General features: G+C 38.3%; 1 protein-coding gene across 1 annotated transcript in view; it reads right to left on the minus strand.

Moving 5' to 3' along the window:
- Positions 1 to 25,496, minus strand: part of LOC124787783 (85/88 kDa calcium-independent phospholipase A2-like) — a 178,575-nt gene that overhangs the window by 131,067 nt on the left and 22,012 nt on the right. The window contains exons 3-5 of the mRNA XM_047254684.1: positions 23,140 to 23,264; positions 22,791 to 22,971; positions 11,925 to 12,146 (exon numbers count right to left, since the gene is read on the minus strand). Of these exons, the coding sequence (XP_047110640.1) occupies positions 11,925 to 12,146; positions 22,791 to 22,971; positions 23,140 to 23,264 (528 nt within the window). The remainder of the gene's footprint in view (positions 1 to 11,924; positions 12,147 to 22,790; positions 22,972 to 23,139; positions 23,265 to 25,496) is intronic.

Here is a 25,496-nt window from a genome sequence, read left to right on the forward strand (position 1 = left end):
GTATGGAGAAAGGAAAAGAAAGACTACGAGTGTTAGGACTGAAGAAAGAAAGAAGAGAGACCCCAAAATTATTCCCCGCCACCCTAGGACTCCCTCCATGCCAGATTCCACACCAAGGCGCCAGAGGGTGAAGATGTTCGGCATACCCTGCAGAACAGACTTACCTGGCTTCACTTACACAGTGCCCAAAAAGTGATCTTGACACCCCCCATTTGTGGACCAGTGAAGGGTGAGTAACAACACAAAAAATGTGTGTTTTGAAATAATTGTATGCTTACCACTGCAAATTTTTTGACAGGTAAGGTCATCTAAGGGATTGAAACTACTTGTTTACTTAGAGTATTTACCCCCCCCCCAACAAAATTGTAGAATATTCTACAAAATTTCTATCTCTGTATGCAGATTACTATCTTTTCTTGAATTTATGCAAGGTGATGCAAACACAGAAATTCCTTAAAAAAACATTAAGATTCAATTCAAGAACCTAGTCAAGACTGTATTTTTTTTCTCAGAATATGGTTTTCAAGGTTCTATACTTACTGACTCACCATGCTGTATTCAACTATGTGAAAGTAGTTCAATTGCTCATTAGCATAATGACCTTTATGCTCAACATTATGACTCCACTGCGGAACAACTCATTACATTGCAAGCATCAATAAAAAATCAGGTTCTTATAAAAAAAGATGGTTAGTAACTGTAATTAACATTTATTTACTAATTAACATAATTTTATGTCTGTGATAGTTCATATAGGACCTTGGAGGAATAATCATTTTCGTGATTCTAATTTTCCACGTATTATGTACAGTTTACTTTATTATGAAAGCGTAATTGAAGGAAAATTTGTTCATGGATGATAAGAAGGTAAGAATACAAGGAACTGCTACTCAGAAAATAAAATAGAAAACACTGAGCCAGTTCACCCAGAACTTGGTGGTCGACATTCCAATGAATCTGGAAAGATTGCTAACTCTCCTGAGAATTTGTGGCACTTAAAAATTATTCCAATGTGCAGTGGCATTGAAAATGTACTCCAGGACACACTTCTGGATACACCAATTAACCCCCACATCTCAGTTTGCGTAACATACACAGAGGGTCCACATTCCTTCAAACATGCCTTTTCATCTTCTTTTAATTTTACTTAAATATCTGTTTAACATTTCTTGCATGCTTTGTGAACAATATTTCTTTTTACATTTTTCCTGGAAACTGACCCACAATTTAAACTCTTCTGAATGAGCAATTCCCCATTCAGCTGTGTCACCTATCATGTAACAAAGTGCAAAATCTATCTCCTTAGAATCTTCCCATATCTTTGGTACAGATCTATAGAACACTCTCAAAAAATAGATCGCCATCTGGTTCAACTTTAGGAATATGTTTTGACAAATTTGTACCATTTTCCAGTTGAAGTTCCTCTGTTAAATCTCCTGACAATCCATTACTACCTTTAATTTGCTTTTTGCTTGATTCGTCTTTTGTTTTCTTTAGTCCTTTCCGCTGTCTGAAATTCCCCCACATTTGTAACTAAATCACTGCTGAAATTGGTGTGCTTATAGTTAAATCAATTCTTTCTTCCACTTTCTGTTCATGAACACTGTCACATTCCTGTTCTGCAAATTCTTTCATTTGTTTCAAGTCATTACTTAATACACCAAATTGCTCATTGGACTCATTTTGTACTAAATCACACTGACTGTTCACCTCTGCATGTAAGTTCTCTTTTAAAGTACTTATAGCTGTTTGCAATTCTGAAATCTTAGCATTAATCCTTTTTTCCCTGTCTGGACTCCTTAATGTGTCTCCAAGGTCACCTTGTTGTATCTATCTCAGTACTTAATTAACTTATTCCATCACTTTGAATTTTTTAATTCACATCAAAATTATTTCTTAAGTCTGTACTGGTCTGGCCAGTTTATTTTTCCAATTTTAGAAATATTTCTGGTAAATTGCCCTCCAAGCTACAGGTGACCATAGGCATGCAGCAAATATGGCAATATGCTTCTAATAAAAATTAGCCAACATGCTCAAAATGATAGAAAAACAAATCATTCATGACAGATAAATCTCACCCAAGCTGTCTAGGCGCAAGTGTCATTGTGGTGAACTGCTGACATGAAGGTAATCTGTTGCTGTTCACACTTCACCAGCAGAATCAAATGCACTGTGGAAGCTGGAATGGTGGCAGGTTATCACATGGCTGCACAGTAGGCCACTACCAGTGCATTGTGGCAAAGCTGTCATAACAGTCACAGTTCATATGAACTTCTGTCGTTACTCTTCCAACTCACGGACTGATGAAACTCCTTCCAACTTGAAACCCATAGTTGTAGTAAGTAAATATTAACTACAAATAATTTCTTCTGTTTATTCATGGATAATGAATTTTAATAGTGTCTACACTGTGACCTGTTTGTGGTTGTCAATCCTCGTCGTCAAGAACAGCAGCATATTGCTCCAGTTTCTTCTCAACAAAATTCCCAAAATATCTTCTTGTTACTGTTTTCTGCACCAAAAACTTGTTGTTACATGTGTGGACAGCACACATTTCTTGTGAAATCTTCTGTGGAAACCAGGTACAAATATTGGTTCCTTGTCACACACATGTACAACTGGATGCTTCTTGTCATTTGCGCTACAGGGCATGGAGATGACTCTACTGAGGAGTCAAAACTGGTAGCCTAAATAAAAAGCTATAAAAATAATGTCTGTTGTAATATTGTTTTTACAGTTCAAACCCCCATATGTCCCAGTGCCCACTACCCATAATGCTCACATAATATATCATTGTATGGTACATGGTTCAGGAGATATGATGTCATAAACTCTGAAGTATGTGAAAAGCATGAAGTTGTAATACATTTATGCTTTACTACTACAACACTCCAATTGTCGAGTCAACTTAAGGAAAGACCTGACACCTGGCTGTGCTTTTGACAGCTTTCAACTATGAAGTACAAATGGCTGTAAGCAAAAATGATAGTTGTTTATAGAGCTATGAAGAAAAGTTGCCATAGAGACGTTTACAAAATTGTACTGCAGAGATACAAAGCAGTTGTACCCAGTGTAGACAAACTGTCTGGGATCATGTTTCTTAATTTGTATTCTGTACTTATACATATGTACATTATGCATATTTCTTTGTAAGATTGTTTCATAATTTCAAAAGTGTTTTCACAAGTAGATGGAAATAAATTTTTTCAATACTTCAGTACAAATACAATTAATTTTTTGTTTTCATTTCTAATAGAAAATTGGCAAACTGAATACCTGGGTAATGCCTCTTTTGTCAGCTACTACTGTCAGACATCATCAGCTGTTCCTTTAAACATGCATAAATGTCCAAAGAGACACAGCATTTGAACTTTACACACACTGCCAAATAAAGACACTGCACTAATGTATTTCATGCCAAAGGCAACGTAATCCAATGAAAACACTAAATATGCCTCTCCCCATGCGGAAACTGCATAACTGTGTGAGCATTATGAGTAGCATACTTTAGTACATGTGGAGGTTTGGATCCGTCTATGAAGGGTGCTCAGATAGCCGAAGTGCTTAAGGCAACTGTTTGCGTTAAGTGGGAAACCAGGTTCAAGTCCCAGTTTGGTACAAATTTTCATTTGTTTCCAGTAAATTGCATAGCTCTGGTGGTACCATACTTACAATTTGTAAACACATTTATGATTTTCTCTCTGTTACAAACAGCTATCACTTTAAGATAGTCTTCCCCTCTCTCATTGTTTTCTTATACCTCCATTAAATACTGGTGGTGACGATGAGTAAACATGCATTACACCTTTCCTGATTTCACCTATTATCATTCAATCAATGCTGACTACTTCCTATCGTTCTATCAGTGTTGACTACTCCCTATAATTCTATCAGTGCTGACTACTCCTGTCTGTTTCACATAAAAAGAAAGGATTACCCTTTTAGCCTGACAATTAATACCACAGTGTCTGAAATTACACTAAATAAATATAAATTTTCAAATCAGTTTGTGAACAGTGCCAAGTTTCAGCTGAGCTATGCTCACAGAAGTTTCAGATTATGCCTGAGTGCTTCTAAATCTCAGTCTGTTATCTACACTACCAGTTCACATACTGATCATGTGCCAGAATGGACCTTACAGCAGTCAAAGCATTTAGGAAGAAGTCCACCTTTGGCTGTCCTATAATACATTTAGTTCAGAGGGTAGCAGACTGACTCACTATTCTATTTGCAGTGTGTATTACTGAACAGTCCATCCACACATGCTTACCATAAGGTAATACATCCAGGTTTTTACTTTGTGTGTACTAACAGCTGCACATGTGAACATCTAGTTTGACAGATACCCTGATGAATTATCTTAAATCTCACTACGATGTAATTAAGGCTTCTCCTCACAGCTCTTGATAGGCACCTTTTGCTGTCATAATTATAAGAATGTAATGTGTGTGTTATTTTGTATGTTTCCATGTACCTTGGAGACCGAGAGCCAAAGTTTTTATAACAGTTGTGAAGTATCGCGTCAGAGACAACCAGTTGCACACTGCTAGTGACCAAAATGTCATCAGTAACAGTGAAAAGTAATAGTTACTGAAAGTCACAAAGAAGGTTGCAGAAGACTATAATTATTTGGTTGTTACCATCTTCCATCAACACAAAGTGATGATCAGGTAGGTCTTTATAGCCTTGCATCAAAAGCCCGTATCATAGGTCTGTGCCTCACCACTGTAGTGTGCTTTCATGTGAAACATACAGATGATGTCCGTAGGCTTATTTCTCCTCGCTGTAGCGTCATCATCCTCAACTCTGTTTATGTTGTTTGCCATACAATGAAGAATTTGGTATGGGGCAAAGTAGCACATTAATAATTTTTCTGGTAACCTGATCTTTCACCCAGGAGTAAAAAATCACATTATGTCTCCTGAGTTGCAGCTTAAAAGTTGGTGTTTTATGTTATAATGTACACTGTTATTATTTTGGGTCTCCAAGATATGTAAGTATACCACTTGTCTTGCTTCTTCAGATTAGGTGATGAGCTGTTTGATAATCATCATCATCATCGTCAGGTAGAAATGGAAAGAAAGAATTTACTGTTCCCCCCCCACCACACAAATGTGGATCAGGAAAAACAAGCTGAAACCAGTACTGTCTGCTTTGTTCTGCTGTATGTGAATGTCACGGCAGACAGTGTAATATACTTGTCTTTCTGTTTGATGTCAATGTAGATCAAGAGTATAGCTGTCAACATCTTTTTAAAACATTCTGTGAGGCCATTCATTTGCAGGTGTAGACAGCTGACATCTTGTAGACAAAGTTGTATTGTAAAATTACTCTATCTTAAGTCCTGATTGAAACACTTTTTCAAAAGCAGAGATCATTGCACAAGGCATTTCAGAATCATGTCTCCAGATAATTTGTGAATTTCCAGCACTTTGGCAGCTAGTACAGCCTTGGCAACAGCGAAGCATGTGAAGTTACCAGAGCATATTATTATCCATTTATTCCCATTTGTCAACTTCCCAAAGAGGTCAACTCCAAGACAGTGATATTGTGCAACTGCAGGAGATATTGGTACCAGATATTCTGGGGCTCACTGAGGCACATACTTCCATCTTCTGAATTCCCAACAGTAGTGTACATACTGCCTGACAAGTTAGTAGAGACCTGGTCAATGATACTCATTTTAGGTTCTACAGAGATTCTTCGCAAATCCTATATCTCTTGATGAGAAACCATATCCATCCCAAGTCATAATTCATTTTATATAATGTTCCATCTATATCTGAATTCTCCTTTGACGTCACCTTGCTTCTCTATAGTCTCTATGGTCTTCAGTAATACTGGGTCTTACCTCTGTTCAGTTGTAATGTTCAGTAGTGAAGTGATGACTGGGATACAACCAGCACTGTAATGTTCCTCCAAAAGACTCCATTAAAAAAAAGTCAACATCATTATGTTTGCATCCATTTTTGTGAACTGTGATACTACATTGCTGAAACTTCAGTGTCCGTCTACTCAGTCAACATGATGGATCCTTTACACCCATCAGTCAGCATAAGAATGATTGGTCAGTCACATAAGTGAAAGATCTGCCTTATAAATAGGATCAAACTTACTGACTCCAAGTGACTCCAAGCACTCCTCAGACATAGAGCAATTCTTCTCAGACTCGAGAATACTATGAAGATATAAGAAACCACTCTTCCAGTTTCTTCCTGGATTTGCCGTTTTGCACCTATCCCACTACCACTAGAATCAGAATGTACTCCCATCTTGCAATTCTCATCAAAACATGCCTGCCAAGAAAAATTGGCATCTCCATGCAATACTTCTTCTTGTGGCCATATCTTGCAACTGAAATCCTTCACTGAACATCTGGAGTAGGAGCACATTCTGAGAAAGTCTCCCACACCGTGAATCTCTTCTGAACTTTAACTAATCCAAAAATTGATGCAGAATGGCTAACACTCATCAACAGCAGCACAGATGTGTACAGGCGAATAGACATGCAATTGCTGAGCAACTACACATCCAGAGGAGCCAAGGGGATACCAACAGTGTTTCCTAAACAACTGCACAGCAAATGTTGCTGCATATGGGCTGCCACGCCAGGTGTCTGATTCATACATCTATGCTGACTGCTGTTCATTAGTGACTAAGGCTAGAATTTGCATGTCAGTACCACAACTGGACATCCACTGAGAGCTGGCGGTAGGCCTACTCACATGAATCACATTTTATACTCTATCAAACAGACGACCGTTGGTGAGTCTTTAAATGGGTATTTTTTTTTTGCCCATCTTGTGTAACTGCTCTTTTGTCTATTCTTATTTCCACTTGCTTGTGAACTTTAGATTCATCTTTTAGCTCATCTCTAATTCATGACCGCAGCTCGTGGTCTAGTTGCTAGCTTTGCTGCCTCTGGATCACGGGGATCCAGGTTCGATTCCCGTCCGGGTTGGGGATTTTCTCTGCCCGCGGACTGGGTATTTGTATTATCCTCAACATTTCATCATCATCATCATCATCATCATCCATGACAGTGACTAGATTGAACTGTGTAAAAAAATTGGACTGTGTAAAAAAATTGGGACTTTGTATGGGCGCTGATGACCACACTGTTGAGAGCCCCACAAACCAAACCTCATCATCAAACATCTACTTACAGCATTCCTGTAGTATTGCCATGTCAACTATTCTGGGATCAGACATTAATAATTATTCACCTCAAAAGAACCACAATACAAACATTGAAGATACATTCATGGCAAAATCCCTTGAAAAATTAATTTGTAATTAAAATATTCAGTAAAGTAGTTGTTTAAAAATTATTTAATTTCACGTGAAAACGCAACTCAGTTGGAATTTTAATAATAACACAAGAATTGTTTCACTTTTTGTTATTACATAAGGTGAAAAGGTATTATAAAACTAACATTTTGAATTGTAATTAAATAAATGTAGTATTGATCATAATGGAGTTCAGTACATGTAATTGTTATCGCATTATTTAATGTAATATGGCAGTGACGAGGCGAGTTCAGTTGAGTTGAGTCTGTGCAAAGTTTGTTGGAGTTCAGATGTGTGCAATAAGGTAGGATTACATTAAAATTAGTATATTTTATTGTATTTGGTCAATTTAGTGAAAATGAATTTCAAAGCCACTTCAGTAGTTAGAGTGCTATCTTTTCTGGTCCTACACACACAATAAATCCAAGCAGAAAAAAGCATTTGTAGTGAAGCCAGCTCATCAATAATCACCACTACCACAACAGCGGAAATCTAAGACAAGTTGCATTCTACTAAATACAGATCTAACATTCTGCAATACTCTTCAATTATTGGTTAAAATCAAAAGATAGAAACATTTGCTTCTTTTGTAAACCTTAAAAATTGTAGTAGGATGTTATATAGTGAAATATGATTCTCCATGGTACTGTGTAAATTTTCCTGAAATGTTTCAGGTGTCCCTAAACAAATATCATTTGGGATGAGATGCAGGCATTCATAGCAGCTGGTGACTCACAGCTCTCTTTGTCCTCCTGTGATGGTTATGATCATAATTGGCATATAAATCTCTTTTGCAAGGCTGAATACCTTTTTGCACTGAACTAAACCCCCAGATTTTATCTGGAGCTCCATCTTTCACAGTCTCTGACTGCTTATGATGTCTTCAAGCCCCATACAAGGATAACATTATGCTTGCATTGTGGTAAAATGACAAATTCAAAGGACCTTCTTCTGTCATTGACAGTTACTAGAACAACACATGTTCCTGTCAGCTGGACATATTTTCCATTTGCAATCTCCAGCCTTTGAATCTTGGAACATAATTTTCTTTCACTGGTGACAATAAAAATCTGATATCACTGAAAACAACACACCAGAATCTACCTGTGCCTGGACAGGTTGTTCATCAATAATAATGTCATGTGGTTTCCTGCCATCTTAGCAACTGCCATTCACGGAGGACTTTCATTTGTCATGGCTTCACATTTATATATGATTGCTACATTTAGTTGATTTTGATGGCTGAGTGAGTGGCTAGAATCTCTGGAAGGTAACAGGCAGCAACTGGTGCATTGCAGAGCAATTTCGTGCATGATTGAATGATAGGCTTCATCCTGCATATTGCTGTAGCCATGTGCGGTTTCCTGTCATCGAAAAAACTGACCTGCTGTTTGAAGTCTTGCAGCATAATAGTTATTGTACAAACTTCCTTATTGTTTACATTATGATGTGCCCAGGGCAGCAAAATCATAACCATACTGCCATGCTCTCTGTTCTCCATCTGTCAATTTTTATGTGTGGCAATTGGACTGACCATGGTGAGAAAATCATATCTGTGTCACCATAAACTTTGGACATTGGATGTTGTCTAACAGATACAAAATCTGTCCAGGGTTTATGACTCCTTTCATTAATGTTGATCTGTCTAGTAGTGATTGGTGTCAATGAACAATGAACCTCTTCTCGAATTAGCAAAGCTATCTCATCCCGCATGGTTGCGATATTGAACACTGCTGCTTCCACAGCCATCTGTGTTCATACCCAACAGATGCCATAAACCCTCGTAACTTTTCTCTTACTCTTTGATACATTTTTGATGTTAGGTCCTAATGGTCTTCCATGATTGCTGTTAGTATGACATTCAGAAGTCTGGCAAACTTCTTTTGGTATACTCTTTTCTGATGGATTGTCTCAATGTGTCAACATCATTTGATTAAATCCTCCATAGCAGTGGTGGTTACACAGTGGCAAAGTGGTGAAAAACAAGACTACGAATACAAAGATCTCAGGTTTGATCTCTGGTCAGTCCCATGATTTTTATCTCTCTGCCAGGCACTTGAATGTGATTTGCAGAGTATCCATGTAGATGTAGATGCTTCAAAAGAAGCACTTGGCAGACATCTTGTGCCAAGCATGTCATTTAATGTGAAATTGTCAGCATCCATAACATTCACATTTATTGTGTAAACAGTGATAAAACACACTGTTTTTTTTATTATAATTGTGTCATCTCCCCTAGTGTTGGGCTCTGTTCTACAGTTGTTCTTCCACTATTAGTGCTTTTACTGATTGTCACCAAATTTTTGCTCAATTTATGTCCAAAATTTGTTCCAGTTCTTGAGTTCTTCCTCAATTGGTCAACACGAACTAGCATGTCCCACTGAAAGCATGTTTTCTGAGTACACACAAGAGTACACATGAAGCTAAACTTATAGATACACAGAATATTCTACAAAATTTCCATATTAAATAAATACATCACAGAACCTTTCAAAAATCAATACATGTCTAACGATAAATAACTGCAGTACAAGCACGAATCAAACTAGAGACTCACACATCATCACGCAGCAACTGTAATGGTTACAATGAAGCAGCCAATGAAGGCAAGTAGCAGGATCATTGTTGCTTGTTACAGTTTTAGACCTGACTATGCACCATGCAGCTGTTCTATATAAAAACTGACCATGAAGAACATACAAGCATTTTTTTTTTAATTTATGCATTGAAAACTGTATCTCAATTGCAGTAGGCAGAAGGTGCAAATAAGAAACTCCCAACAGATGAGTAGTGAGAGTAATATGTAAAACACTGAATTCATCACATGTTTGAGAGGAAGTATGTTAAGAACATACAGGAAGAGCTGCAGCATAATAATGGTAGAAGATGAAAAAACAGTAAGGTCACAGTTTAGTTTCCCTTAATGACATTGTCATTAGAAAAAAATACAGGCTCTGTTGGACATGGATGGAGAAGGAAATCAGCAGCAATGTATTTAAAGACATGATTTCCAAATTCACCTGAAGGGATTAAAGGCTCCTATCACAGCTCACCAATGGGTAGACTACCCACTAGGCGGCCTTACTGCACACTTTCTGCACACGCACAAGACATGCGGCTACCGCTGTCAGTGGGTGCTCTGCCAGTGCAGCATAACTGTCTACACAACAGCCTGGCTGTCTAACTGCTCAAGTGTCCACTGTTTGCCCACCACTGTCCGCTTGTGTCAATGGAAGCCCAGCTGCAGCAGTGAGTACTGGGTACCCAGCTGCTTGTGGCAAGCACTCAAGCTGGAATACCCTGATTCAGAGGAATTATGGAAAACTCAAGACTGGATGGTTAGATGGGGCTTTGAATCTTGAACCTGCTGAAAACACATGCAGTTTCTTGACCACTACATCATCTCACTCAGTAGAAAGAAATGGAGGAAGGAGGGGGAGAAGGAAGGAGGGAGGGAGGGAGGGGGAGGGGGAGGAGGAGGGGGAGGGAGGGGGGGGGGAGAGAGAGAGAGAGAGAGAGAGAGAGAGAGAGAGACCACATACATTTGTGTGAAAACGCAGTAGGTAATGAAAGTATACTTATATATTATATATAAAAAACAAAGATGAGGTGACTTACCGAACAAAAGCGCTGGCAGGTCGATAGACACACAAACAAACACAAACATACACACAAAATTCAAGCTTTCGCAACAAACTGTTGCCTCATCAGGAAAGAGGGAAGGAGAGGGGAAGACGAAAGGAAGTGGGTTTTAAGGGAGAGGGTAAGGAGTCATTCCAATCCCGGGAGCGGAAAGACTTACCTTAGGGGGAAAAAAGGACAGGTATACACTCGCACACACGCACATATCCATCCACACATACAGACACAAGCAGACATGTCTGCTTGTGTCTGTATGTGTGGATGGATATGTGCGTGTGTGCGAGTGTATACCTGTCCTTTTTTCCCCCTAAGGTAAGTCTTTCCGCTCCCGGGATTGGAATGACTCCTTACCCTCTCCCTTAAAACCCACTTCCTTTCGTCTTCCCCTCTCCTTCCCTCTTTCCTGATGAGGCAACAGTTTGTTGCGAAAGCTTGAATTTTGTGTGTATGTTTGTGTTTGTTTGTGTGTCTATCGACCTGCCAGCGCTTTTGTTCGGTAAGTCACCTCATCTTTGTTTTTTATATATAATTTTTCCCACGTGGAATGTTTCCTTCCATTATATTGATATACTTATATATTTATTTATTTAACTCCAAAGAGTAAAAGAGTATTGCTTATGATACATGGTAATCTAGGTTTCAGTCAAGGCGCACATTTTCAAAAAGTGAAAATGTTTATTCTTAGTATTTCAGTTGTTATGCAAATTACTAAGAGTGAAATCACAACAGAAGAATTCTTTTCCAAGGGTTTATATGGAAAAATGACACACCAGATAAAAATCCATGGATTTTAAGCTCTACGCACTGTACAGATAGCAGAACAAAATGCTTGCAGTATAAAGATTGTAAGACTGCAACATTTGAATTTTGGCATGTACTTTTAGGATATACCTATGAGTAGGCATGATAATAGCTGTTCAAACACAACAGGTTTTATATTTCAATCAGCAGTTACTGCTGCTGAAGTACATTAAAATTACCTGCATACTCACTTTCACTTGCAACTTATTTGCATTGCCCTGCAGAAAATCAGCAACATTTCCAGGGGGCGTTGCTGTATCAGACCCTTTATTGGCAGCAATGTTCACATCGGCACCTGCCAGAAGTAGAGCTTTAACACAGTCTGGTTTGTCTGCCAGGCATGCCAAATGCAGAGGTGTGTAGCCATTTATATTACGTTGGTTTAGGCTCTTAGCGCAAACTGAACTCAGTGCCTACAAAACACCAAGAATGTATGAAAATAATGATAATGTTAATGGTAATAAATCAAATCTAAGACTACATGACAACAGATGTGTATGTACTGTTTTTTTCTATGGTGAAGAAATAATAGTAGGTTTCATGAAATTAGTCTATCATTATCTTAGCCCCTTAAAAAGAAATTAGTCAATGTGATAGTCAGATGACTATTTGCTCTTAAAATGTATCAAAGGCTATCATTTGTACTGGTTATTTTGAAAACAATAAAATCCAACTTCTTCACTACAGTATTTTATCGATGACTGATACAACTAAAACTTTTTTTTATGAAAGTCATGTTGAAAAAATACACATCTGCTAAGTGAATTGAAATTTCTTTAATGTGCTACCACAGTTTCTATCTAAAAGTTCATCATTGCACCACACAACATTGCCGTACCTGACAAAAAGTACTGTGCTGGTGCAGGCACAAATGTTTTTGGGCATACCAATCGGCACAACCCTTAAACGTGGGCCTCCACAGTAGATGACCCCATTGTGTTTCCCCGTTAAACAACATTGCAACTGGCATGGAATCATCAAAAACAGGTCATAAATCAATGGAAATGTGTTCCCTGGTCAGATGATTCATGTTTCTTGTTACAAGTTGATTGTCAAGTGCGCATATGTCATCATCCAGCAACCGGCTGCTTGAAACCTGCATCATGCCACAGGTGCAGGCTGATGGGTACAGTATTGTGCTATGGTGGAAATTGACCTGGGCTTTCACGGGACTCGTGGTAGTAATCAAAGGCACAGTGACAACAGTTGATTACATGAATTTTATTTTAAACTGACTGGAGCCCTTCATGCCTGATGTTTTCCCTGATGGCAATGACCTCTTCCAGCAGGTTGACTTTTGTGTCAGCCATGCCAGAATTATGCTACAGTGGGGGTTTGAGGAGCTTAATAATTAACTCATGATGATGTCTTGGCCACCAAATTCACTGTATGAGAGCCAGTCATCACACATACTGGATGCTATTCAGCACAAATTCTGTGCCAACAAACCATTGTCTTTCACCGTGCCCATCATTACACATTCTCACTAACTAACAGTTTTAGCACAGCTCTGTACAATCAAGCTGTGATTACAATGTCAAGTGATGTAAGAATGTGTAATGGTGAGCTCCGAGATGCACAATTATATTTGAATAGAAGACATTGCAAATGACAAAGCAGGCAACATGTACACATTACTCTTCGACAGTTTCTGGCGTCTGATGAGGATACAGAAGTTTTTGATTAGGTGTTGGATTTTCAAATTTAATTGTTAAGTGACATTCATTATGTACATTCAACCAGTAATTCAGTTCATATCCGACATTTCAAAGACAGAAATTTAGAAAAGGATTTGATCTTACACGTTCTCAACTTGATACGTAGTGGTCATTACAGAAAGCATGCCACTTTTTACATACATAGGCTACAGTGATGTTTTGCAGCCTGGTGCTGATCTTTTAGGTAGCAACAATACAGAGATTTTTGTGGGAGATGTTGGTATGTTTCACAACCTGACTTTCATAAAATACATTACTGCTGTGGAGCACTGCCAATCAAAAATATTTTGAAACTTTTTATTTTCATTTTCTTTTCACTGTGTGATCTTTTAAATGATAACAGAATAATGCTTTATATGTCATTACTGTTGTTCAAAGAAATCTGTAAATTAAAATGCAACTTCATGTAGTGATTGTACAACATGCTGTCTAGTCTGGTTGCTTTGTGGACACTTTCGATTTGAATTTTACTTTGTGGACACTTTTGATTCGAGTGGTTATGGCTAACATCCTTGGAAAGCTAGAGACAGTATGCAACAGACAGCAAGTTTAAACACATTCACTTCAAAAGCATTTCTGACAATAACTTTTCTTTTACAAGGGATATTCATAAATAATGCACAGGTTGGTACTACTGTGGATTGTTTGATGCACACAACAATGAAAATGACATCAGATGCAGTTGGGAGCTTGAGGAAGAGGTCTTTGGTTTTTTCTTTTTTTTTTCTTTTTTTTTTTTTTCATTGTGTACTATAACATAAAATCAACCGGGGGTTGTGAAAGCTCGAATTTTGTGTGTATGTTTGTGTGTCTATCGACCTGCCAGCGCTTTTGTTTGGTAAGTCTCATCATCTTTGTTTTTAGATATATAACATAAAATTGGTGAGACGTAGAAATGCACCTTGCAGAGATCTCCAGTATGACTGTTGAAGACCAGTGGTTGCACATCAAGATGAAACTTTACATTGCAAAAACTCAACAAAAACCAGTGTGTTGAGTGATGTTTGTGGTGAGTCTATAGTGAATCATAGTATAGTTTCTCATTGGGTTAATTGTTTCATGGTGGTTGTATGAGTACAGACGATAATCCATGATCTGGAAGGCCAAAAACATCTACAGATGAACAAAGTGTGAAACTCGTGGCAGATGCTCTTGGAGAACATTACAGTGTTACTTGTGAGGAGCTCTCTGAAGCCACAAGAACTCCCCCAACATTAGTATTCTATATTCTGACAAATGATTTGAAGAAGAGAAAAATTTCTGCAACATGGGTCCCACACTGTTTGACCGCTAGAGAAGCGGAAATGCCTGGCACTGCAACCTTGCTCAAACAATGATTCAACTGTGAAGGTCAAGGATTCTTGTCTTGAATTTTTGTTACTGATGAAACATGGATTAGAGACTTTGAACCAGAGTTGAAATCACAGTCGAATGAGTGGAGAGCTTCAGATTCTCCTTGTCCAAAAAGTTTCAAGTGATCAAGCAAAGCTCAAGCCTGTATCACAGCAGTACAGGGCTATTACAATTGATTGAAGCGATTTCATAAATTCACTGTAGCTCCATTCATTGACATATGGTCACGACACACTACAGATACATAGAAAAACTCATAAAGTTTTGTTCGGCTGAAGCCGCACTTCAGGTTTCTGTCATCAGAGCGCTCAAGAGCGCAGTGAGACAAAACGGCGACAGGAGCCGAGAAAGCGTATGTCGTGCTTGAAATGCACTCACATCAGTCAGTCATAACAGTGCAACGACACTTCAGGACGAAGTTCAACAAAGATCCCCCAACTGCTAACTCCATTCGGCGATGGTATGCGCAGCTTAAAGCTTCTGGATGCCTCTGTAAGGGGAAATCAACGGGTCGGCCTGCAGTGAGCAAAGAAACGGTTGAACACGTGCGGGCAAGTTTCACGGGTAGCCCGCGGAAAATTGGCTCATGCCACAACTGGAGATCGACAGCACCAACTTCATCTTTCAACAGGATGATGCTCCACCGCACTTCCATCATGATGTTCGGCATTTCTTAAACAGGAGATTGGAAAACCGATGGATCGGTCGTGGTGGAGATCATGATCAGCAATTCATGTCATGGCCTCCACGCTCTCCCGACTTAACCCCATGCGGTTCCTTTCTGTGGGGTTATGTGAAAGATTCAGTGTTTAAACCTCCTCTACCAAGAAACGTGCCAGAACTGTGAGCTCGCATCAACGATGCTTTCGAACTCATTGATGGGGACATGCTGCGCCAAGTGTGGGAGGAACTTGATTATCGGATTGATGTCTGCCGAATCACTAAAGGGGCACATATCGAACATTTGTGAATGCCTAAAAAAACTTTTTGAGTTTTTGTATGTGTGTGCAAAGCATTTTGAAAATATCTCAAATAATAAAGTAAATGGCTTCAATCATTTGTAATAACCCTGTATATTATAACTTCATGCAAAAGCTGTGCAGAAAAATGCAGAAAACCCAACCTCAGCAGCTCAAGATTGGGCCACTCATTCTTCACAACAATGCTCGCCAGTATATTGGCAATATTGTAGCATAAAAACTGCACGAATACAGATGGGAGGTGTTGCCACATCCTCCCTACAGCCCAAAATGTGTCCATCAGACTTTGGCATGCTCCCTTAGTTGAAAAAAATCTTTGTGTGGTCATTGTCACCTTTCTCTGGAAGAACTTTCTACCACAATTACCCGAGCCATTCGACATATAAACAGTAGTGGTGTCCTGGATGGAATAACAGAGCTTCCAAGATGTTGAGATTCAGTCATAGAGACGCAGGGACACTATACTGAAGGACTGTAAAGAGATATTTAAAAATTAGTTCACATTAGTTATGAAATGTACCTCCTATTTCACACATTATGCATACGTAACTGAAACGACAGCACACAGGTAGATTCTACATGACATGAAATGAGATGACCAGAACAAGTCAGAAGCAGGGAAATGATGAACAATCATATGTACCACTACTCAGAGAGCAACACACTTTTTTCAACCATGCATTCATCATCTCTGGTAATTCAATTTTCAGTTTATCAGAATAAATCTTTTTGTGTTCACAAGTCTCACTAATTATCCAACTGATTCCCTGTGAAGAGCAGGCACTAACAAAAATTGTAACAACAACAACAAAAATAAATAATTTTCCCAGTATAAAACAATCAATCATGCATCACTTCCAGTCATTATGGATATAGTTTTGAGGGCTGTGACTGTCAATTAAATGATGATGATTATGATTTGTCACTGATTCAGAGTAAAATGTTCTTTCATTCATTCAATTGTGTATTGCTGAAAAATGAATGAACTGTTTTTCATGCCATGAAAGATTTGTTCTAAGCATTTCATTTTATTCACTTGGCTGCTTTATTTCTGGTCCAATTTTCACAAACACCGGCTTATTTGTGACAGCAAAGCAATTTTTACAATACTGAAAAAGATATTTACAAATTTAAATGAATTTTATCTGTAGTGGATGCTGTTGAACTCCGTGCCTGTTCCTTTACAGTGTGTGGAAAAATTAATTTTATTGTGACTGATAGCAGAAATTTTTCTACACAATTTACAAATTTACATATTCTTGTTTGGTACCACTTGTAACAATTATGCAGGGAAACTCACTACACACTATAATTTGTACAAGTAGTGCTTTGTAAGAGGTAAATGCCAACATTGTTGGCAATACCCAAAGTCGAGGCTGTGACATTCCATTAATTTACAGTAAAGATTAAGAAATAGCACTTTTTATGGAAGAAACAGGAAGACATTGCAGATAGTTTACAGTAAAGATTAAGAAATAGTACTTTTTATGGAAGAAACAGGAAGACATTGCAGATGTTAACTGCACAGGGAAGTCTATGGATCGCACACACGTGGTCTTAACACAAAATAAGTTATGAACGTGTTCATTGAAGTTCAATGGAAGATTTCCTCCTTTTGTTTCTTATAGATTTCTAGCAATTTCAGCTGCAGTACAAAATTAGCAAGTTTCATAATCAGTAACTGCTAATGAACTTGGAAGACAGACTCCATTCCTGCACATTTATGTAAACCACAATGAGCCACCAGAAACACCACATATGTGGATTTTATAAAGCTTCTTTCAAAATAAGTCAGAATTAGTGGATACGATTTTAGGAGCATGATTTTCTGATTTCCTTGTCTCCTATTTGAAGTTAAAGATGATGCAACAGGTACTGCATAAGTTCATGTGTAGGCCCTTAGCAGCTGCACGAAAAATTTTACAAGTGCAATACTTCACACAAACACAAAAATAACATGCTTGGTTCTACATCAGTACTCTGCAAATCACTGTGCAATGCACGGCAGAAGGCACTTCAAATTGTACCAGTTAATAAGGCTTCTTCCCATTCCATCCTTGTATGGACAAAGGAAGAGTGGTTGATTATATGCCCTTGCCCATGCTGTAACTGCTCTAATTTTAATTTCATAATTCTTACAAAAGCAAAGTGGGTTGTTGTGTATTCCTAGACTTCTCACTTGAAGCTTGGTTTCGTCACACTAAGAAGTTCTACCTTAAACTGTGTGGCTTCCATAAACTGACGTAAAAGGAATGTATTGAAAATAAACAGTCAAATAAAACAGGTTTAATACAATACATTACTAGAAACAACTCACTACTGAAATTCCTGAAATTCCATGTTCAAAATGCTTCATTCTGTAAAGAGACTTATCAGAAAATACAAAATTAACTACTCCAAAGTATGCAAGAAGATGGCAGAGAAAGAAGTTATGTCAGTGGAGGTGCTCTCAGATACTGTTGACAAACCTGCTAACTATGTGGATTTCTTCCATTTTGTAACCATGCTATGATTATACCATACAGAGCGATAACACTGGTGACAGATTTAGTGGATTTTCAACTCTGATAGTTGAAACAGATCAATGCTATGACTGAGTTAGATAGCATTATACAGTAACACAATTCATTAATCCATAAAATTTTGAAAAAAAAAATGAACAGAATTATAGTTAAAGGACAATGTTTTAATGGTTTATCAGCACAGAATGATGTTACAAATGAAGTGCACCTTAAAGCAAATACCCAGACACGTACTTCCTCCAAAATTCTGTTCACCAATTCCATTTAGTCATAGAAAGGGCTACCACATAAAATGAGAAGCCAGAATATTTTTTATAATAATTTACTCTTGCAGCATTCTTTTCATGTTCACCTCACAGAACATCAGTTTTTATACTCTTATGCCTTTATACAGATTCTCAGAGGTGCATCAACTAGATACAATTTCAAAACTAACACAAGGAACATATGTTGAAAGAAGGAATGGCATTAAAATATTGTTCAAAGTAATGTGCCTACATTTATAGTTGTATTATACATAAGTTATCATATATGCAATTTATCAAACAACTATTGTTTCAAGTCTGACTACCTGTCTAATCCTCATTAAAAACATATGTATACATGTGATACGCGACAAACTGCAGAAAAGTATCCCTGGGAGAATAAGAAGCAAAAAATGTCATATGGACATATGGCCAGAAATGTGTTTCAAGGGAAGCACACCCATTTAAAGGTAGAGACAATTTTTTTTTTTTTTTTTGACAATGACCCCAGTATCGGCACCAGGCAGGTGGATTGCCAGCAAGGGATAAGTCAGACAACTGTGTGGAACATTCTCCATGACAATTGTCACTGTCATTATCATTGTTGTTGTTGTGGTCTTCAGTCCTGAGACTGGTTTGATGCAGCTCTCCACGCTACTCTATCCTTCGCAAGCTTCATCATCTCGCGGTACCTACTGCAACCTACATCCTTCTGAATCTGGTTAGTGTATTCATCTCTTGGTCTCCCTCTACGTTTTTTACCCTCCACGCTGCCCTCCAGTACAAAATTGGTGATCCCTTGATGCCTCAGAACATGTCCTACCAAGTGATCCCTTCTTCTAGTCAAGTTGTGCCACAAAATCCTCTTCTCCCCAATTCTATTCAATGCCTCCTCATTAGTTATGTGACCTACCCATCTAATTTTCATTTATATCCTCTCTACTTCGACCATCATCAGTTATTTTGCGCCCCAAATAGCAAAACTCCTTTACTACTTTACGTGTCTCATTTCCTAATCTAATTCCCTCAGCATCACCCGACTTAATTCGACTACATTCCATTATCCTCGTTTTGCTTTTGATGATGTTCATCTTATACCCTCCTTTCAAGACACTGTCCATTCCGTTCAACTGCTCTTCCAAGTCCTTTGCTGTCTCTGACAGAATTACAAAGTCATCGGTGAACCTCAAAGTTTTTATTTCTTCTCCATGGACTTTAATACCTACTCCGAACTTTTCATTTGTTTCCTTTACTGCTTGCTCAATATACAGATTGAATAGCATTGGGGAGAGGCTACAACCCTGTCTTACTCCCTTCCCAACCACTGCTTCCTTTCGTGCCCCTCGACTCTTATAACTGCCATCAGCTTTCTGTACAAATTGTAAATAGCCTTTCGCTCCCTGTACTTTACCCCTGCCACCTTCAGAATTTGAAAGAAAGTATTCCAGTCAACACTGTCAAAAGCTTTCTCTAAGTGTACAAATGCTAGAAATGTAGGTTTGCCTTTCTTTAATCTTTCTTCTAAGATAAGTCGTAGGGTCAGTATTGCCTCACGTGTTCCAACATTTCTACGGAATCCAAACTGATCTTCTCCGAGGTTGGCTTCTACCAGTTTTTCCATTCATCTGTAAAGAATTTGCGTTGGTATTTTGCAACTGTGAGTTATTAAACTGATAGTTCAGTAATTTTCACATCTCTCGACACCTGCTTTCTTTGGGGTTGGAATTATTATATTCTTCTTGAAGTCTAACGGAATTTCGCCTGTCTCATACGTCTTGCTCACCAGATGGTAGAGTTTTGTCAGGACTGGCTCTCCCAAGGCTGTCAGTAGTTCTAATGGAATGTTGTCTACTCTGGGGGCCTTGTTTCGACTTAGGCCTTTCAGTGCTCTGTCAAACTCTTCACGCAGTATCATATCTTCCATTTCATCTTAATCTACATCCTCTTCCATTTCCATAATATTGTCCTCAAGAACATCGCCCCTGTATAGACCCTCTATGTACTCCTTCCACCTTTCTGCTTTCCCTTCTTTGCTTAGAACTGGGTTTCCATCTTAGCTCTTGATATTCATACAAGTGATTCTCTTATCTCCAAAGGTCTCTTTAATTTCCCTGTAGGCAGTATCTATCTTACCCCTAGTGAGATAAGCCTCTACATCCTTACATTTGTCCTCTAGTCATCCCTGCTTAGCCACTTTGCACTTCCTGTCGATCTCATTTTTGAGACGTTTGTATTCCTTTTTGCCTGCTTCACTTACTGCATTTTTGTATTTTCTCCTTTCATCAATTAAAGTCAGTATTTCTTCTGTTACCCACTGATTTCTACTAGCCCTCGTCTTTTCACCTACTTGATCCTCTGCTGCCTTCACTATTTCATTTCTCAAAGCTACCCACTCTTATTCTACTGTATTTCTTTCCCCCATTCTTGTCAATTGTTCCCTTATGCTCTCCCTGAAACTCTGTACAACATCTGGTTCTTTCAGTTTATCCAAGCCCCAATTCCTTAAATTTCCAACTTTTTGCAGTTTCTTCAGTTTTAATCTACAGTTCATAACCAATAGATTGTAGTCAGAGTCCACATCTGCCCCTGGAAATGTCTTATAATTTAAAACCTGGTTCCTAAATCTCTGTCTTACCATTATATAATCTATCTGATACCTTTTAGTATCTCCAGGGTTCTTCCATGTATACAACCTTCTTTCATGATTCTTGAACCAAGTGTTAGCTATTATTAAGTTATGCTCTGTGCAAAATTCTACCCGACGGCTTCCTCTTTCATTTCTTAGCCCCAATCCATATTCACCTACGTTTCCTTCTCTTCCTTTTCCTACCGTTGAATTCCAGTCACTCATGACTATTAATTTTCATCTCCCTTCACTACCTGAAGAATTTCTTTTATCTCATCATACATTTCATCAATTTCATCATCATCATCTACAGAGCTAGTTGGCATATAAATGTGTACTACTGTCGTAGGCGTGGGCTTCGTGTCTATCTTGGCCACAATAATGTGTTCACTATGCTGCTTGTAATACCTTACCCGCATTCCTATTTTTTAATTGATTATTAAACCTATTCCTGCATTACCCCTATTTGATTTTGTATTTATAACCCTGTAGTCACCTGACCAGAAGTCTTGTTCCTCCTGCCACCGAACTTCACTAATTCCCACTATATCTAACTTTAACCTATCCATTTCCCTTTTTAAATTTTCTAACCTACCTGCCCGATTAAGGGATCTGACATTCCACACTCCGATCCGTAGAACGCCAGCTTTCTTTCTCCTCTTGAGTAGTCCTCGCCCGGAGATCCGAATGGGGGACTATTTTACCTCCGGAATATTTTACCCAAGAGGACGCCATCATCATTTAATCAGACAGTAAAGCTGCATGCCCTCGGGTTACGGCTGTAGTTTCCCCTTGCTTTTAGCCGTTCACAGTACCACAACAGCAAGGCTGTTTTGGTTAGTGTTACAGAGCCAGATCAGTCAATCATCCAGACTGTTGCCCCTGCAACTACTGAAAAGGCTGCTGCCCCTCTTCAGGAACCATACGTTTGTCTGGCCTCTCAACAGATACCCCTCCCTTGTGGTTGCACCTACGGTACGGCTATCTGTGTCGTTGAGGCACGCAAGCCTCCCCACCAACGACAAGGTCCATGGTTCATTGAGGGGTGGGTTATTCTATTTACACATGAGTCAACCTTTAAAAGGTGCTATAACGTCAATCTTCACAATACCCACCTTTGGGTTACGGAGAATCCCCATGATATGGTGGCAGTGAACCATCAGCCTCAGTGTATGGGCAGGTGAGGCATATCTGCATTTCCTGTGGGTGACGCTGCCTCCCCTGCTGGATGACATGCCTTTGGTGGTGCGAAGGGTAATGTGGTTACTGCACAATTGCGCTCGAGCTCACTACTTTCGTGAGTGTGGATCTAAAACACTAGTATAGATAGAACATTTTCACTTGCCTGACTTGTTCTCATATTTGCTTTCAATTACTGAAATCTACACTGTCAAAGGTCTTTTATCTCTACCTCCAAGTCGGTGTACTCCCCTTGCAACATATTTCTGACCAAATATCAATATGACCTTTTTTGCTCCTTATCCCTTCAGCGACTGTTTCCTACAGTTTGCCCCATTATATATTATCCCTTGTTTTACAAAAGCAAATATTACATAGTTGTGAACAATATACCTGAATGAATAAGTCACTATAATGTACATACTCAACAGTACCTGTATAATTTCCTTTGACGTATTTGCAGCATAATGATAGACAGAGTTTGCCTCATAGTCTAAATGCTCTAGGCTTACATCTCTGCATGTCAGAAGGGCCTGAACCGTTTTTAAATTTCCCGTCTTTACAGCCACTTGAAGTGGTGACATACCAGTACTCGTCTCGGGGACATTTATCTCGCTGCAGACAAAGAACAGATAACAAAGAAATTTTCTTACTTGCTAAACTCTACATGTTAAACATGTATAATTGCAAAACAGAGAATCAAATTTTATTGAGAGATATTATCAGTCAAAAGAAACTAAATGATTAGTTTCAAGAATAGGCCTAAACAAACTGTATGCCTACCTCGAAACAGAAGGTTTCTCGAAACACTCATTCAGTGAAAAGTGTGCTGCAAGATGGGCTAGAGACCATGACGGATTCTCTCTCAAGGCATCACACAGTTTCTGGAGGCCTTGTAAGCTACTCAACTTAAAGAGAAGAACACAAAAATGTTAAAAAGTAATACTTTTTTTACGTCTTACATTTAAAAAACATATATTTAAAACTAATGTTAACAAAAATAAAAGTTTTTGACAGCATGGAAAAAAAACTGATATCTGTAGTGTCAGCCCTTCCAAATACACCAACCACAGTAATGAAACTCAATATTACTCCATTTCCCTCCCATTACCTCCAGTACTGCTCACTTGTGTCAATAGTCTGTGATATGGCACATCATCCTGAGTATGAAAGTGAGGGTGTAAGCATCTGAAAGCTTGGCCCTCAATGCTTTTATACTATCAACTTTCGTCTGGGCAGATTGAGTAAGGCCAGGAAAGTACTAGGGTTATCCAGTCTCCATAGATAAAGAGGTAGCCATGTGATGAGTACATGATTTTCAGGCCCACTCACAGCTGTGAACGTAATAAGAATGTTCTAAATGGGACACTGCGAAAGGCAAAAAATTGGTAGTAACCAGGAGGTAGTGAATGCTCACTGCCAGTAAAAGCTGAGTTACAATGAAATCAAACATACAACTAGAAAGGAAATCCGAATGAGGTATTTTTGGTGTAAAGGGTTAATTGGTCATACAAATGCTTTAGCAGATATACATGTTTATGATACACAATAATGCACTTTTCTCCAAAACTAATGTAAGCTCAACAAAACCTGATACACCAAGTGAGCTATCAACTGATGGTACTTTTCAGGTGCTACAGAATAGTGAAGAGATATCATAGTATACTGGCTTATTAGGCATCAGACATAGTAAACAACTAAGGAAATTCAGTCATTAATTCACAAGTAATAAAAACAGCAAAAGTACTCAGTAAGATTGATACACACTACTAATAGTAATACAACTCTACATTTGGAGATTTGTGTGTATCTGATAAAATTACTGACTTTGGATACTTATTGTTTATAATTAGCTTACTTATGGGCAAATTGTGTTAGATAGAGTAAATCATGGATGTACCATAAGAAAGATAAAAACAAAACCTTTCAGAATATACTGCACGAATGTCTACAATTGATTATCTACATTTTTCTTTTGTTTCACAAAGTCTTTAATACGTGTCAACTAGAATACCTTACACGACACAATTTATGTTTGTAACAGCATTTTGATCAACACAAGACCATATACATTTTGGCGTGTTTAAATTTAATGATGTAGATTGCACAATTTAAATTTTGTAAAAATTCTGCTTAGTGGGAGGGGGAGAGAGAGAGAGAGAGAGAGAGAGAGAGAGAGAGAGAGAGAGAGAGTTAAGTACCCAGGCACATGATGAGTGTAGTAGCTATATGAAGAGATGTGTAGAAGCAGACAGAGAAGAGCAAAGCCCCATGCATTATGAGAGGAAACCTAGGTTGCTATTGGTAGCAGGACAGTTGTATGTTCTAGCCAGATTTAAAATAAATTCTTGTTGTGGACTGTAAAGCCTTAAACATTTTTCAAAAAGAATGTGGCTGGATAAAAGTTACTTGGCTACTACAACAGCAGATAGCTCGTTCCACTCATACCTGAAAAAACAGAGTGGAACACTTAGAGATCTCTCAAACAAGCTCCATTCATACCATAAAACTCCTTTCTAACCCAGAACACATTAATATTTATGTCCCACAAGAAAGTGGGCTTGGTACAATACTCTTCTTGATGTATATCAATGATATATATTGCTATCACTAAACTCAGTTGAGAAGTTAATCACATTACTGATGTGCTTCCACAAAATCAAACTTGTGATTGTCAAATGGAATAAACTGTGCCCCACCTAATGACAATTCAGCTATAATCCTACATTTTTATCACTAATTACGTCTTAGATTGCTGCAGATAGCACACATCAGTAAGATCTTGTGGTAGCACATAGTCATCCTTTGACAGTGAGCCACTGTAACCACACATTACTCCATCAAACTTTGGTGAGTCAGAAGATAGTTAATCAATTACAATGCATAACATTTTACCCAAGGTCACCACATTCTAAGTTCATACGAAAAATCTGTTCTACACATTCAGAAGGTGTCCCACCGAATAGCACATCACATGCATTTAATATTTACTCAAAGATGGAGCCCAGTGTAACACTACACAAATCGTCTATCAAACTTTTTGTAATTACATCTAAATCTACATCTACTTTTACGTACATGATGAGAATACTTTGTACCGCTACTAGTCATTTCCTTTCCTGTTCCTCTCACAAATAGTG

Source organism: Schistocerca piceifrons, chromosome 3 (assembly GCF_021461385.2).
Source record: "Schistocerca piceifrons isolate TAMUIC-IGC-003096 chromosome 3, iqSchPice1.1, whole genome shotgun sequence".
Taxonomy (NCBI): domain Eukaryota; kingdom Metazoa; phylum Arthropoda; class Insecta; order Orthoptera; family Acrididae; genus Schistocerca; species Schistocerca piceifrons.